This window comes from Populus nigra, chromosome 7 (assembly GCF_951802175.1).
Source record: "Populus nigra chromosome 7, ddPopNigr1.1, whole genome shotgun sequence".
NCBI classification, from domain to species: Eukaryota; Viridiplantae; Streptophyta; class Magnoliopsida; order Malpighiales; family Salicaceae; genus Populus; species Populus nigra.
This window is the reverse complement of record NC_084858.1, coordinates 7,618,328-7,635,566: the sequence shown is the minus strand read 5'-3', so window position 1 is coordinate 7,635,566 and position 17,239 is coordinate 7,618,328. Positions and strand designations below refer to the sequence as shown.

The 17,239-nt window shown below is 35.7% G+C and overlaps 3 protein-coding genes across 5 annotated transcripts; all 3 read right to left on the bottom strand.

The window, feature by feature from the left end:
- Positions 1-1,807: 1,807 nt before the first annotated feature.
- On the bottom strand, positions 1,808-6,305 carry LOC133698450 (B3 domain-containing protein Os01g0234100-like). Of its 2 annotated transcripts, none has more exons than XM_062121369.1 (7): positions 5,942-6,305; positions 5,756-5,848; positions 4,226-4,269; positions 3,968-4,130; positions 3,675-3,881; positions 2,873-2,963; positions 1,808-2,777 (listed from the first exon to the last, which is right to left on the bottom strand). In XM_062121369.1, the coding sequence occupies exons 1-7, from the start codon at positions 6,023-6,025 to the stop codon at positions 2,026-2,028; spliced, it is 1,434 nt and encodes a 477-aa protein (XP_061977353.1). In that variant the 5' UTR covers positions 6,026-6,305; the 3' UTR covers positions 1,808-2,025. The 2 variants fall into 2 exon arrangements, with proteins under 2 accessions (XP_061977353.1, XP_061977354.1); XM_062121370.1 differs by having other exon boundaries at positions 4,226-4,266.
- Positions 6,306-7,355: 1,050 nt separating this feature from the next.
- On the bottom strand, positions 7,356-9,821 carry LOC133698452 (B3 domain-containing protein Os06g0194400-like). 2 transcript variants are annotated; one of them, XM_062121373.1, is made up of 5 exons: positions 9,241-9,817; positions 8,457-8,617; positions 8,161-8,367; positions 7,791-7,878; positions 7,356-7,580 (listed from the first exon to the last, which is right to left on the bottom strand). In XM_062121373.1, the coding sequence occupies exons 2-5, from the start codon at positions 8,580-8,582 to the stop codon at positions 7,531-7,533; spliced, it is 471 nt and encodes a 156-aa protein (XP_061977357.1). In that variant the 5' UTR covers positions 8,583-8,617; positions 9,241-9,817; the 3' UTR covers positions 7,356-7,530. The 2 variants fall into 2 exon arrangements, with proteins under 2 accessions (XP_061977357.1, XP_061977356.1); XM_062121372.1 differs by lacking the exon at positions 7,356-7,580 and having other exon boundaries at positions 7,601-7,878; positions 9,241-9,821.
- A 1,405-nt stretch (positions 9,822-11,226) lies between these two features.
- On the bottom strand, positions 11,227-15,822 carry LOC133698451 (uncharacterized). Its single transcript, XM_062121371.1, has 7 exons — positions 15,486-15,822; positions 14,656-14,713; positions 14,317-14,397; positions 14,190-14,225; positions 13,831-14,070; positions 13,606-13,747; positions 11,227-12,261 (listed from the first exon to the last, which is right to left on the bottom strand). Exons 1-7 carry the CDS (start codon positions 15,659-15,661, stop codon positions 11,768-11,770), a joined length of 1,227 nt encoding a protein of 408 aa, XP_061977355.1. The 5' UTR covers positions 15,662-15,822; the 3' UTR covers positions 11,227-11,767.
- Between the last annotated feature and the right edge of the window lie 1,417 nt (positions 15,823-17,239).

Sequence of the window (17,239 nt, the reverse complement as noted above, 5' to 3'; positions counted from 1 at the left end):
GAATGGAAACTAAGGTGTGGTTATAGGACTTAGTCATCTATGTATGAGATGGCTAAGGTGGAAATGAACTTGATCAGATTTTGAGGAAGACGTAGATTATTTGTATGATTACTTGGTTTCCATTAAGATGAGGACCAAGGTGGCAAGATGAGTAAACTCTACAAGCAAATTATGAAGCTTGGTAATGAAGAAGTCATCCAAAAGTAACTAAAGTTGTAGGAAATGTCTAGAGATAATTTATTAGAGATTATGGTGTTAAAAAAAAATGTGTAAACTATATACATATGTATAAATAAATTTAATTGATATTAAAAAATAGATTATATTACTTTGTTGTAGGTACTTCTCATACTATAGGACAACCTTGATTCTTTTCTTTTTGTGAGTAGTTATTTACCAGGTATATTTTGGTATTTGGTTATGTAATATTCTAGTTCATTGAGATTTGAAGTTATCATTTTGGCTTGTAATTAATGTAAAGTTATATACCACTGTTTAGATAATTAAATATCTTTTGTGTATGCATTTAAATTTTTTGTATGCATATAAATAACTTTATAATATGCTTTGTTTTAATGACATCATGAATGAAAAGAAAAGATATGATACTATTATTAGAATGAAAAATAGAGAAGGTATAAGTTGAATTGGATGGAATGATGAGTAATTAGATTATGTTGGAAAAGATCCAGGATAGTTGGGTCATAAATATGCATGATAAATTGTGTTTTTGGATGATGTCGACACTTAAAAAAGTTAATTTATAGAGGAAATTATGCTGAATTTTTTATAGTTAAAATAAGAGTAATAAGCTTAAAAAGTTGTTAGGATAGTTAGGAATCATAATATATATATATAACATAAATTTAATTGAGGGTGTGACAGAAATCCATCCATAATTAAATTAGGCTGAATTGATAAATGTGAAGAATATAAGGTTAATTTGGGGGGTTTTCTGAAAAGGAGAATGCACAGCAGAATGGTTAATTACGTGCATTCAAGTGTTTGAACATTTACAAGTGGATCATACGAATAGATGTATATAATAAACAATCCTAAAGTTGTGCTTAATTATTATTTTTTTGCTATATTTATATTCTTGCAGACCTTCCTTGAATTTAATCCTGTGTTATAATTTGAGAGTGGGGTGGACAATAATGATTATAAATCTAAGAGAAATAGAGAGATTTCTTGACCAGGAAAAAAAATTGTTTTGGTATGAGAAAATTAGTTTAAAAATATAAATTTTTTAATTATTAATGTGGGTGTCTGGTTCAGCTTGTGTATACCTCGATTAATTTTACGGGCTCTAAAATTAACGATTATATAAGTTTTTAGTGACCTTGAGATTTGTAGGACTCGAATTGATGGTTTGAGAATATCTTTAATTGTTAAACATCACTTAAAAAATCAAAGATGAAACCAAATATAATAAATTTTAGTTATAATAGAGGGTTAAGGGAAGTAAAAACATCTTCTCTTCCTCGTAAAGCATCTGTGATTTTCATTGCATAAGAGTCTTAATTACAAGGATAAATCTTCAAAATGATACAAAATAGACTTCTAATTAGGGGTCTAATGACCAAGTTCCAACGAAGGAACACTTATTGTAAAGTATGACATGGATTGAGTAGATATCCCTTTACATAAGTTTAGTTTTCATACAGATATGGTATGGATCTTTGATGAAGCTATGATTTTCATCTTTCGAACGAGCAAATTCATTACTCTTGGAGTTGGCTCTCTCTCTCTCTCGCAAAACATTATTCTGGGAAACAATTTTTATATAGCAGATCCTACATGTATGTAAGAGAATAACAACAACTTTTGAGAGTATTAAATAATGTTATATTTGATTACAGTGCTGGCTACAACATCTCCCTTTGCAAATCACTAACATTGTTACAGCTAATTTAAAACATGGAATTACAGTACTCGTACACTGTTTTTGTTGACCGCTCTGCGTCAATGTTGTTAAGACCATCCTGTTAGCATGATAAATGTTTCCCATTATTGCAATTCTCTTTACCATGGGGCACTGACAGCTTCCTGAAACATAAGCTCATGCTTCTCAGCATTCTCCTTTAGGGCCTCTATCTCATCATCAAGTCTCTCCCTCGTCTCCTTTAATTTCAAAAGCCTCAATTCGAGACTTTTCATCTCTGAATCTATACGAGCTTGCTCAAGTTTAACTTCTCTGCATTCTGATTCCATTGCCTCTTCTGATTCCAGAGCAAGGCTCATCAGCCGGTTTAACCTTTCACGTAAAAATCCAACATTCATGCCAAACATCTCAAAGCCTTTCAAAGTCTTGTCCCAAACTCCATAATCAGCATGGGAGCTGGAAAGCCTTGAAGATCTAATCTCCTCCGAAATGTCCACAGTCCCAATTATTATTTCAGCAGCCAATTTATGATTAATACTGTTGAGAAGATTGCTGTGCAGAAATGAGTTTTGTGAGCGACATAGCTCATAGTACTTAATCCTGTGATGTTCTGAGAGCTCAGAGTCTATAGCAAAACCGTTTAAGAGAACGCTGAAATTATCAATGCCTTCAAAATTGTCAAAATCAACAGTGGATCCAGAAAGTTTGATGACTCCCAAAGTTTCGGAGGCACGATCTTCACTTTCATTCTCAGATTGACTGGCAGCGTACCCTTTATTGTTGTCCACTGCAATCAGGCCATTCTCTTGATTATTCTCTTCCAGATGGCCAGCTGGAAGAAGCTCCAAATGCTTGGCCTTTTTACCGCCTTGTACATCTTTTTCATCTGGTTCTTCATTGTTAGGAAAGAGGAAATTATGAATGTATTAGATCAAGTTTTAAGTGATCATTTATAAATAGCAAAACAGCTCATAGAGAATTATATACTAGAGATGATTTCTTTTCCATAAGCATCTGAACTTGGAATGCCAAACTCCCCATCTGCTTGAGAGGAACCATTTCCTTTTACAATGTACACCTACGAAAACATTATGAGAAGCAATTGTTACAGTAGAAAATATATAGCAATGAGTAACAGTTTTATGCTAAGCAACTTCAGAAAATATGCCCAACCATTCAACATTTAGAGTGAAGAAAACAAAACCTATCCCCACTGAAAACCAGTATCCTTCTAGTTTTTCTTTTTACTACATGTATGTGTGCTTAGTATGACCAACTTTTGCTTCAGTTTTTAAAGAAAAAGAACAGCTCCTCTGTTCAAACAGGTGCATCACACAATACCTGTGATTTCAGTTTTCAACAAATGAGCAATATCTCTGTGAATCACCACTTGTATGTGTTTGTGTGCGCGTGTGTAATGAAGGTGTTTCCTTTCTGCTCTCAGAGATTAAAATGCAAACCTGACATGTACCTTGTTATTTCAGGACTATCACACAGCGAACTCTAAACAAGAAAAAAGAATCTACTCATTTAACTGCTCTAGCCTTCAACTTTGGTTATTTTCTTCTTCAAGTGATCATTCTTGAAAACTTGGCTCAGAGATAGAATGTTCTTCTCCAGTTCTCTATACTAAGAATTTCATTTTCTGACTAGCAAAGTCTGCTTTGCTAAGGAGTCCAAAATTTTCCCTATTGCCGAATGCTTTTTCCTAAATATTCATATCTGAAAGGACATCTAAAACAATTAGTGACTAAAAAAAGAGGAACATTTGATAACAAAAACAATGTACCTTAAACCTTGAAGGTTTCATTAAATGGAAAACAAGAACATCACCCTCATGTAAATTGTTTGCAGCACAGAATGCTTTCCATCCGCCACTCAGTGCTGTCCTTTCTGCAATGTAATTTAGTATGTATTCTTCCCCACTTTCATTTTCCAGAAAAACTGTCGTGTCATTCTTTGGCAAATGCATTTTGCAGAACCGCATGGGAAGATGCTGTCATGAGAGAAAGAACATATAAAACAGTCTAACCCATAGATATAGCATCTGATTCTTAAGTTTAGAACAGAGTTTCTTGTTACCATCCAAAACCCCACAGTCACATTTGAACGGACCAAAGTTTTTGCAAAGCTAGGATATGCTGCTTCTAAATTTGCCCGAATCTCTTCTGCCAGTTCCATAGCAGGAGACTTAGTTTCGGTACTATCATAGAATACACTGAACGCGTCTTTCTTTCGCTTACGGCTTTACATACAAATATAAAGGAACCAGGATGAGAATACAATAAACTCAAAAGTTTTATGCTTCAATCCAAGTACAAGACAGGTAGAATCTCTAACCTTCTGGGCTCCCTTGATTCCTCTGATTTATCATACAACACCTGCTTGAGAATTTTCACAAAGTTTTTCTTCAATTAATTCATCAAACAATAAAAGATGAACAATTACTAGAGAACCTGGGTGTTTAAAAGGACACTATGACTGATTTTCTATTAAGCATCAAATCAGGCTTGTAATTGAAATCTGTCAGTCTGTAACAAGTACAAACAACTCAGAGCTGAATACACATTTCAAGCAGATAAGAATCCATTCTCCATTATTTGCTGAGCATGTAGCTACTATCTTTTTAAAAAAAAAAGAATTTCTCTTTATGATTGGCACCCAATACCCTGACATATCCAAATATCTTTGGAAAAAGAAATAGAAGGATGAAAGGAACAAGATATGGAACAAATTTTAACCCAGTATTTATGCCTACCTTAAAACTTCAAAACTTCTAACGTAAAGGGCTTAATCTAATGCACCTATCAAGCATTGTGCTGCATTTGCTTTATTTACCTTAGTTTAACAAATTTGCTGTCAGGATAGGTTTAGTGTCATGAATTTGGATTAGAAGAGGGACTTCTCTTGAGAATAAAATATCATCAGAAACAAAAATGACAAATGTTGGCAGAGCGAGACTTGGAATTGAAATAGATTATCCACCCAAGAAAGGTTACAACGAGACAAAGTATAGAACAAGATTTGCCAGTAATTATGCTTCCCATGTAAACTTAGAAGCTCAAATCATTTGATGTATGCCAACATTTTGTCATTTTTATTAGAAATTGGTGTAGTGTTTAGTTTAGTTATAGGGCTTAATTTGATGTATGCCACAAGCCATTCTGCTGCATTCACTGTATTGATTTTAATTCAACAAGCTTGGTATTGGAACAGGTTCAACATCTTCCGTTCAGGCTGGAAAGGGACTCACTAGACTACCTTGACAATAGCTATCATGAAAAAGAAAAATGAAGAAATGTTGCCAATGGAGACTTGGACTGAAAGAAAAGACACACACACACAAAAGGGTACCTAAGGGACAACGTAAGATGTTCCAAGAAGGAGTGCACAAGTGCCCCAGACAGGAAAAGATGATAGCAGCATATTTTAGGTCATAATTTTGCTTAACATTGCTTTAGCAATGCTTAATTGCTATCAAAGTGAAAAGGTTGAAAACAGGGTTAATATTTCCAGTTCACAGAGGACAGCAACTACAGTATACTGGTGACCTCGATGCTCCCTGAGGCTATCGTCATTTCCCCAAAAAAAAAAACTTTACTGGCTGTGTTCACCTAATCTGACATTTCAAACCACAAATTGCTTTAAAAACCCCTAGAACCTCGAAGAAACAACAAACAGCTGGAACAAGCACAGGATACATAGCAAACGAAGTAGAAGAAAAGAACCATAACAAAGTCCCTCTCAGCACAAAATAGAACCCATTTAACTAAAAAACACCATCAAGACAGGGATGATAGCCAACTTTACTCTGAAATTAAATAAAAGATTGCAATCTTAAAGAATATCAAGAGAAGAAAAGATTCTCACGAGTTCATGACCAGTCTTGTACTCAGGTTCTGGAGACTTCTCATGGATCTGGGTCAGTTTTAGCTTGGACATATTTGGCTTCCTTCTCCTAATCTAAAAGAGAACAAAACAGATTTGCAAAGATCAAGAAACATAAGCAGGCATGCTAGAAACACAGGAAAAGAAGAGAAGAGAGAAGGAACAAACCCTGGGATAAGTATTAAGGGGAACTGGGTCGGAGATTGGAAGCCGAGGCTTAGGGGAAGTGTTTTGGTCTTCCTTGGCATCCATGTTAGGCAGCAGAAAGAAGGGTTTGTTTCTTCTAGCTTCCAAGGTTTTTGCTGTTATTGCAGGTTTCTCTTTCAGATTCCTGTCCTTTGATAATGTTGCTGACACCGAGACACATGAACTAAAGGTTGGTGTATGTGTTTTTTCTTTTCTTTTCTTTTTGTCTGCTTTTTTCAAGGGCAGATGCAGTGCTACAGGCTAGAGAGATTATCGGAGAAAAAAAATCATGTTTTTTGGAAAGGTATTTGGCTGTTAGAATTTACCTTACCTCTTTCTTTAAAAAAAATAAAATTGGGTTCAACCTTTAATATATCTAAGAATCTTGGACTGGTTTTTTTTTTTTTTTTTAAATTAATGACTGTTATTACTGTTACTTTTTTCCCCAAAATTTCTTGGCTTACTTTTAAAACCTCAAAAATATCGAACAAGGCAGAGACCAACTTTTGAACCTGATATTTGATCGATGCCTTCCAAAGCCCCGGGAAAACACACTTGATAGTAAGGGAGTGTTTCGGTTGCTTGTGGCTTTCATATTTTGAAATATTGATAGAACCCTAGTTTTTTTCAATCATCTTGTTAGAGATCGAGTTGGTTCCTTGACAAGAGAGTCACTGCAATATGCGTGTTCGTAAAATTAAAAAAAAATGCAGTCTTCACACAACTTAAGAATGATTAACAAGTTACGCATACCGGACTATTTTGCTGGGGTGATTCGATGGATAAAATGCCTCAGTTCTGAAAATAAGCAGTGTTAATGAAGGGTTGAATCTAATTGGAGGTTGTGTCAGTGCTTAATTTACTTCAATGGTTTCGAAAGATAGAAAAAAAAATAAAAAAAAATGTAATAATGAGTAGAATGAAATATTGGGAATGAATATCTTCAACATGTAGATGTGGCTTCTCTGGGTTTGATTGTGGATCACGGGTTAGGGTTTCTGACCGGAGCATGAGCCCGTGAGTGGTCGGTCTGCTCACAATGGTTGTGCTGTGAATTGTAATCCCTTCATAAAACAATCTTTCCTGGATCCCAACGTTAACTTGTAATCTCAGTTCATTAGCTGAGACTAACACAATTTTCACCATGAAAAAATTAAGCACAGGGGTCAGTGGTCACAAGTGGATGTAGCCGGAAAGGTCACGAGTGGATGGAAACCGGGAAGTTCACAATCTTGACGCTTCCCCTGTAATACAATTTGAAATTGTTTGCAGGTTATCTTCACACTGATTCATTGCATATGTGGAGGAAGGCCTTTCATGTGCCCTTCTCTCTTTCTCTCTCTTGTGATCGTCTTGTTGATATTGCCAAATTTACTGCGTAAATAGTCAATGGTGCTGGTACGTAAAGATGGATTATTAATTGCTAGCAAACAGCATTTATGGTTCTACTCCTGAGCTAACTGGAAAGAAACTGTATTTATCTTCTAAAATATCTGAGCTACTGTCATACGCAGATTGATTTATATACTGAGGGACAGAGATTAGTATCTGTTAACATCAGAGATTCCTCGTTAATCTATCGGTGAACTGCCATCGGAAAAGGCTTCAGGGACGTTTTGTCCTGCATGATCATTTGAAAAGTTCAAGAGAAACAACGTTGGTAGATAAGATTAGAGAAAACAACTGCAGAACTTCCATCTATTTGCCCTTTGTTTGAATGATTCAGAGGACAAAACTGAAGACAGCCTAAAGACAAGCAAATATCTATTTTTGCAAGCATTTTTTAATGATAACGGAAGCATCCTGGCTGACCGAGAAGCACGCTGCTTACCAAAATCTGTTCGTTTTGCATGGGATAAATGCATCAGGCCAAGAGCACCATCTGTTTCAGATAATCGATTTGCTCTGACAATGTAGATCTGTGGATGTGAGAGAAGAAGCTGGGGTAGTGAGTACCAAATCTCCATCATTTGACAAAAAATAATAATTTCAATAACAAAGCTGAGCTTCCATGGCTACAATGGCTATGATCCTTTATTGTGGCAATGATGAACTACGAAACCCAACATTTTTAATTTAGTTTTTGCAGACTAACACATGTTGCTTAACAAAATAGTTGTATTGAAGCCAATGCTTAGGTAGTTAACTTTCTTCATAATTATCAAACCAGGAATAAAAATGAACAAGTTTAAAAAGGTGACCTTAAGTTTGTCGGGTTCGATCAGCTGGAAAACCAAAGCATCTTGCTCAAGTAATCTGTGTTCGATTGAAAACCCTCTCCACCCTCCACTTAACCCAGTCCTTTCTGCGATATATACTACTTGATACTCCTTTTCAGTTTCATCCACCAAAATGATTATGGCATCATGATTTGGCAAATGCAGATGACAAAACTTTCTTGGTAAACCCTTAATCAAACCATAAAGAGAAAAGAAGGTATGTCAAGAGTCCTGAGATTTTGTCAAGATCCAATATGAACGTGGAAATAAGAATCTACCAGCCAAAATCCCCCAGAAACATGAGATGGGAGCATGGGCTTGACACAGGTAGGGAATTTGTTTCCGAGATAGGCTTGAATCTCTTCAGCTCTCTCCATGACAGAATTTTTTTCCCGCGAGATCATTTAAGTGACTAAGCATAGCCGTCTTTCGTTTATGACTGTAACAAGATAAAGAAAGGCAGAACTTTTACGAAGATAGTTCTTGTATGCAGGAAAATGAGCGAGTAGTGATAAGAACATGATAAAATAAATCCACTGGCCCAAAATTACTTGGGAGTGAAATTCCTTTAAGTGATGGAAACTACCTGATCATGATCAGTTAACATGATTTAACTCTAGTAGTTCAGAAATTTCAATCAATCAAAGACTGATGGTGACATCTAATTTATGACAGGATATTTATCAAGAAAACCTTGATTAGAGACACCCTATACAAGGCAATTAAATCGTCCACATAATACAACAGGAGAAAATTAGCAATGGACTTCTGGGTTTTGGCTACTGCTGGAAAAAAGGAAATTTGGGCAAGATTTTCAGTATCGCTGCAAGATGGCTAGGCGTTGTAATATACGGTTATATTTTCTTAAATCTTGACCACTTTTCCTTAAATCCCTACAGTTTCTACCGGAATCTGGCCATGATTCAGAAGGATTTGACTGGAGGTCTTAAGACAACGTTTTTACCTTGTTCAAAAACACAGAAGAAAGTGCCCCCGAATTAAATATCAAAGATTGAAGAAATCAAAGCATGACAAGAACCAACATTTATAAAAAAAAGGTACCTGCAAAAATCTTTTCTTTACTTTCTTGTCTAGCATGATGATCTGCTTCTCATTCTTTTGTTTGACCAACCCTCATCATCTCTAGCACAAACTCCTCACTTCCTTGCGTCTTCTTTCTTTTTTGTTATAATTACTGTACTACTGCACGCACACATTCGTACACACGTAAACATGGTGCATATGTATAGACAGAAAACAGAATGGACAAGAGATATAAGTGAGCTTAGCTAGGATCAGGGCCGGGAAGGAGGTTGGCAAGGATGAAGGTGCCTGGATATTGCTAGCTCACTGTTTATCAAGATGGTGCTCCATTTTAGGCCACACAAGGGTGGGATTGAAAATGGAATCTTAAATTTATTTCTTTTAGCAGCAAAATTCCATTTACTGCTCCCACCGGTCAAGTCTCTCTCTCTCTTAAATATTCTGTACTCTCATGCGACGTTTGAATTGAGCTTAAGATTTAAATCTAAAGTAGTTTAGCACATTTGAGGGCAAGTCAAGGAAGAAATCTAAAGGAGGGAAAAGCTTGTGTTTTTTTGCTTTCCTTTTCCTTTATAGAACGGAGCATCAACTTTTCTTCTCTTACTTGCAACAATAATTGATCCGATTAATTAATGTTCATTGTTTATTATTTTATTTAGTTCAGGATTTGATCCTTCACATTTTTGAGCTCGTAAGCTCCTTGCTTGGCCAATCAGGGTGCTGAATGAACCACGAGACAGGCCTGGTTTTTAAGAATTTGGCTGTCTGCGCGGTGCACTTCCAAATCAGTAGAATTAGTGCAGCCAAGCCAAGTACGAGTCACTTCTTTGAAAAGTGATTGAAGGGTGGCATTTTCTGTGATGACTTTGGAAGACTTTAAAGGCATCGCTCTCATAACGTTTCTTCTCCCTCTTTTTTCTCATCTATTTATTGCAATGATTTGTCTTTCTCTCTGAAATAACTTAATCTATAAAGACTAAGACATCATTAACAGCAAATTCAGTGTATGTAAGCAATTGCAAATTACAGTAATGTATCGTAGATAACCAATTAGGAATTCGACTACAGACTGGAAAATTCAGTGCATGTAATCATGGCAATGTCTTTGGTTTTCCTGGGAAAAACGCCAAACACATCGTAGTTGCCAGTAAAGATAGACAGCGCTGCTGCTCTCGAGGATTAGTCTCGGTCATTAATCTGTGAATTAATGTCGAAAGGGCAATTAATGCAGAATGGTGGCTCAACCGGCAAAACAAGCACACTTGCCCCTTGCTAGTTCGAACCGGAACATTGTTAGACGTTTAGATTTTAAATTCATACTAAAATCCCCTCAAATTTGAAGAATTGGGATTTTATTTCACCAAATTAGTTGGTGATTAGAATTCTCTTAAAAAAACTAGTACTATGCTTTTCTCTATAACAAAATTCAAATCACTGGTTTCAAAATCAACGGTCTGAACTCATAAAAAACGATGGATTACGTTTTTCTCTATAATAAAATTGTATTTGCTGCAGACGGCTCTTACCTTGCTGGCTGTGGACAAGATTGATGGATGTCTATACGCGTATTTTCTTGCGTGGAGACAATAGGAGGCTCAGGTTGACCGAACCGTCTTGATAAGTTCCTCTGCTGCTAATGCATTGCTCCAAGGAGCCTCCAATAGCTCGATATATCTTTACAATATTTTTTACTTATGGTTTTAAGCAGGAGTAGAAGGTTTTCCATTGAATATAAAAGTATTTGAATATAAAATACATACACGTGTGCACTTAGGATTAAGTATAATTAATCTGTTGCTGGAAATCTTTGCTTTTTAGAGTATAGTTTCTAACTACAAAATAACGTCAAATTCTCTATCAAGATGTTGGATTATGAAAGTGAAACAGTTGTGAGCGAGCATTGGCCACAGAAACTCAAGGATGTGAACGATCAGAAATCAATGCATAGCAAAATCTAAACAAGCAAAAATGAAAAAACCGAGTACAGAGAACTCACTGCTCAGATAAAAAAAACTCCTGCCTGAATCTTGATAATTTATTGAACATACATTTTCTATAATCACAATTAGCTCTAGATACAAGTTGCCATAGAGTGTGTGCATAAACTACTATACATCTTGTGCTGCTAACTCCTCGTCAAATCACAGGTCATAGAGCAGAAAGTTTAATCAGAAGCCCAGACCCTCAGCTATAAATACAACCATAAACTTCTTTTGTTTTCTTCTCACAAGCATATCACAGACCAGCCAATCATACATTAAAATTTCCTAGCAACACATATCAAGCAGCTCTGTCACAAGCACTCCACTGTACGCATAATATTTCTACCTGTACACTATCATGCCACAGGAATGGCTCCGAAACTAGAGCAAAGATATCCAAGACAGTTGTCCTGCAAAATGTCAAAAGACCTCTACTTCATCGCTTAGTTTCCAGCATTACATCTCCAGCATAAAGACAGCTTGCTCAAAATCTCCTACAAACTTTTGATGGATGCATGGAAAGCCAATGGCAGGATTTCGCTGTGTCTCCAGTCCAGACAGCATCATAATCTTGAGCGACGAGTGAATTTGATACCATGAAAAGGCGAGTGTCTCCTCTGAGCAGAAGCAATTGGCTGCCCATTCAGACAACCAGAAAATCTAATATCCCAACCTTCAACATTCTTCGGGACACATGCATCAAAGAGGATTTGGCCAAGTACACTGTGAGCGCTAATACTTGGAGGGTTTGGCAGATAAATTGATCTTTCTTTCCTTTCATCTTGGAGGGGTCCCGACTCCCTGCTATTGTAATATTCTGCTGAACTGGGGACAAAGAAGTGGTCACCTGGCTCAACAGCAACTCTTCTTAAGCTTTGGTTTGAGTTAACAGCAGCTTTCTGAAGGTCACATATTAATTCGGACATCTCATCATGCATGCTGTCCAGGCCAATTCCTTCTCTGAGTTGTTGGATTCTTCGATAATAAACTGAAGGTGCCTTGTCAAGCAAATTGGTCACCGCAGCCCTGTACTGGATTGGATTGTGCTGGTAATGACCTGAAATGCCAAGTTGATGGAATTAGTTCGGTCTTAACATGTAAGAGAGATGCTGCAAATAGAACAGTTAGAAGTAAGATAGAAACTCAATTCCAAGCAACAAAAGTAGTCCAGTAACTTGTCAACTAATGGGATTTGAGCTGTATAACTTTTATCCTTTGCTCTCCTTCTCATTTTCATGGTTGGTAAACAGTAAGAAACCCACAACATACAGACACTATTGGCTGAACATGTCCATTGGAAATGATTACTGCAATCATTGATCCAACTGTAAACCATAAATCTGCAAATCTGCAAGCAAAGATACTCAGATTTGAAGAGGCCATTATGCTCTTCTCCCTATTCAAAGAACTAGACAAACATAAGATTTGAATTTCCTTATTCATCCAACTTTCTCTTGGAAGCATTTTAAGGTACTATTCACAGTTTTTCTGAGATTAAATCTCCATGTGCATCCCGCATATGAAAGGAGACAAGATGCAAAAAAGATCATAATGGTAGGATTTCAGATCTCGTCAATGCTTATTCCCAAGAAATAATACTGCCTTTCATTCCTTACCTTACAGAGTGAACATCAAGTAATGTCATACGTAACATGAATGATGATAAGTGCCTGTATTACTATCATCTAGAAGCTCAGCTTTCTCACTAAGAGCTGAACCCATCGCCTCTGGCTTTTACAGGAAGCCACTAGTAGTGGACCAAAGGCCAATTAGTGTCAATGCCCATATTAAGCAAATCCATGCCATTAATAAAGTGCTAATATGCAAATACTATCTATTTTCTGGATCAATTTCATTAATATATAATAAAAGGGCAACTTTCATTTTAGACAAAAGATTAGTGATCAAACAGAAGATTTGTATTGATTATGAATTATAAAGCAATTAATGCTATCTACACAAGGTGGCTTGAGAGACTATCATGCGTTGGGTAGAAGGATTTCCTCCTGCCCATGGCAGCAGGAAACTAATGTTCTTTCTTGACAATATAGATGAAACAATACAAAATTTCCATTGCTCAGGACTACAATCACCAAATAGGTATGATGACTACGGTTTATCAAATGTAATAAGGTTCAATAATGAGATAAAAGGTCAACTCTCAACTTTCAAGCACTCACCCAATCAGTATCAACAAAAGAGAAGGTATTCAACTTATCCGCTAACAAGCACATTAGCGCTTAAATTTTGGTTGTATTTACTTGATTACCATAGTGGCTCATAATCAAAACCCGCACATAAAAGATTCTTATATTTCAGTAAGGCACTTCAACCATTAATAGCATTCAAAACCACTGCAAACTGTATTAACAAAATACAAAAGAATGGGTCTGAAACAAACCTATGTGAGGTGAATGATTCCACTTTACAAGCTTAACATCTCCACCTTGATCTTGTAATCGTTGAGCAAATTCGGAGATAACATTATACGGTGCGAGGTTATCATTCTCTGAGCATAAAATTAGATATGGAGCACCCATGTCCTATAGAAGAGAAATGAAAGTTAAATATAATGATTGAGAAAGACAGACAACTTTAGGGGAGCTGAAGGCCAGTTAGAACTTACAATTGAAGAATACAGAGTCTGCCAATACTCAGCACGCTGGGACTCAAACCTCGTAAGGTATAAACTATCTAGTCCAGAAGCAAGGCCTTTAGCAACCCAAGACACAAATTTTGATGGACCAGGCATTCTTTGAATTGCAGGGTGTAGAGCAAATCGGGCACCCAAATCACTTGTAAAATCTATGGGGCAAGAGTCATAGATATGCCCAGAAATGCAATTCTTAACCAATCTACTTTCATCCTTCACGGAAAAAAACAAATAGAAAGAAAATTAAAAAAAAAATCAAAACTTTCAATTAAATAGAACCATGAAGGTGAAAGAATATATCATATAAGAAATAGAAGAAAGACAATGCTTACCATATTAAGATGACCTTCACATGTTCCTTGAATAATCTGCATTAAGTACAGTAAAATTACTTCTACTGTCAGTGTTGGAGAAAGGGGAAAAATACAAATCAGTATCTTAAAATTTCACTAAAATTACCTGAAAAACCTTGTACATGCAAGCTTTTGGACCCCCAGAAAATGCAACAAATACAATTGGACATGGTCTAACCCTTAGATCCTGCATACCAAAAACCAGTAGGTAATTACTCTATGTATTATGAAAAACATAAAAAGTTCCAAACTAATAGATGCTCTATTTCACTGCTGTCATGGTAATGGCAAAGGGGATAAATAATTTCATTGGCATAATTTTGACCAATATGGAACCCCACAAACAGTCGCTCCCACACATTGGAACTCCATAATAATATACTTTTGGATGATGATCTAAATCTAATCAAACAATTGAAAATTAGTAAAAGTTTAAGTAACTGACCTCAACAAGCTCATTGAGGAGAATATATGCCAGTGACAAAGCCCTTTCAGGATAAAATCTGTAGATCATTAGCCAGCAACAAACACACATCAAGTTCAAAATTATGGAGAAAACAATTAATCCAACCATCTTCAACTCCCCACCCCCTCTCCCAACACAACCCAACAAACACAAAAAAAATTTAGCATCACTGCCTTTGCATTTGAGTTTGAGCAAATGATTGCATATAAAAGAGTTGATTGAGCTTGTCCCTTCAATCATGGTACACAAAAAGAGATCCATAGAATGAGCCAGACACAATACTCATTCCATTTAATAACATATAGCCATTCAAATGAAAACAACAAGAAGAAGAAGAAGAACAACATATAGTCATTCAGTTCTCTCTAATACAAACCTTATTTCGCAATCTAACAAAGATTTTTCCTTTCTTACCCTTAACCAACCTACTTTTTGGCCTTCATCCTCCTATATAAGTCGTCATGAATGCAATTATCACAGAATTACCAAAATACGTACACATTTTCTTTCTCCTATCGCAAATTAAATCAAATTTCACCATTCAACACTAGAATCCGCACATAATTGGACATTATTAAGTTGATTAGAGAACCCTAAATGCTCTGTTTGGCTACTCAAAAGCTTTGGAATATCACAGCAATTAAAAACAAAATGAAATTATTTAGGTATTTATTTCACTAAAAATCTACAAAGCTGAACCAATTTTGTCACTATAATCAGTAAGACACTATAAAATTATCAAAAAAAAAAAAACTTTTAAAAATTGATACTCTCAGCAACCAAACAGTGGCAAAGAAAGAAAGACTAACGCGGAGAGGAAATCGGCATGAGAAACGAGGGAATTCCAACCAAGAGAGGAATACAAATCCAAGTAACTATTCAAGTGTTCCTCAGGAATCGAATTCCATGCGAATATGACCACAATTCCTTTCGATTCACCTTCTTTCCTTCCCCAATAAACACTACCGCCACCGCCACCAAACATTACTGCTGCTTCTTCAAATCCTATAAGACTTCTTCTCCTCTTCTCTTTGGCGGAGAGTTGAACTCTAAGAAAGAAAACAAAAACAAGAGGATTGCGTGTGGTTGTGATTTTTTAGGTGAAATTATTATTTCTTAGCTTATGAGGGCGTCCTTTTTTAAAACGATTTTCCCTTTTTTTTTATCCAATTATGATTTCTTGATTTTTTTGCCACGTTAGATTTAACAGGCACAAGCCCGTTCCGGATAAGTTGTTACTCCCAGCGCAATGCCTGTTGACCAAACACGATGTCGTATCAAAGTTGGTGAGAGAAGTTTTCTTTAACTTTCTTCTTTTCAATTTTAATGCAAATTAATATTCTCCGACCCATTTAGATTTTAGCTTTTCTATGACGAATGTTTGTTTGGTCCCATGCAAGAGAAGTTAAAATTGTATTTTGTTTTAATTATATTTTTAAATTTGTGTTTTGTATTCTAGTGAAAAGTATACTTTAAAATATATTAAAATAATTTTTAATTAAAATTTTTTATTTTATTTTTAATATTATCATACCAAAATCATAAAAAAAGGTAAAAAATTATAAATTTAATAATTTTTCAAGTAAAACACATTAAAAAATATAATCCATCACATTCTCAAACACTTACTAAAAATATTTGGTTAATCAAATACACACTACGGTTTTACATAAATCCCATTAAAAAATTCTTTTTTAAAATAAAAATTATAATTTATAATTTTTAAAAAACTTGTATTTTTGAGGGGAAAAAAGTCGTAAACTCGGGTGAAATTCATGAAAGCAGGTGCTTTGAATCCTTGAATTTGAACAGTCCATGGCCCGTGATGTCAATCCTTTCTCAAATAGTTTGGTGGAGCAACTGAAAATCAACTATTCATTTTATTTTATTTTATTTTATTTTTGGATGGAATGGTTGGTAAATCTGAAAAAGGTGGTGCCTCTCTCATCATCTACGTAAATCTCATGTTATGTTCCCGAGTTATTGTCAATGGCGCAGAACTGTCTTATCTAAAGAAATACAGGTAGGAGATGAGTCATTTTCCTCTTAACGAGTCAAGAAAATGAAGGTTAACTTCTTATTAATTAGAAGACTAACTACAAGGAAATCCAATTAATAATGCGTGTTTTTATTCTTAAATTTTCTTGTAAACGTCACGTTGGTGTCCAAGTTGGAAACCCACCACAAGAACATCAAATATATATATATATATATATATATATTTGGGTTTAGGTCATCGTGGGACCATTTCAACGGTGCTTACGAGTGATCTCACCACCAAGTGGAACCAGTCGCGGTGTTTCTGATTCTCCCTCCATTTTTAACGGGTCAACTAAGCACAAGCCGGCAATCTTGAGAACCCAACCGATGGAGGAGCAGTAAGTCCGTTTCAACATGGCTGTGTATACATGGAGGGGTGCTAAAGGCAAAACGCACTGGTATTCCAAAACTGAAAATGTAGCTATTAATTACCAAAAAAAAAGAAAAGAACTTGAAATTTATATGTTATATGGAGGAGGGCAATGATCACTAATTTCATGTTCTTTTAATTCTTTCTGTGATT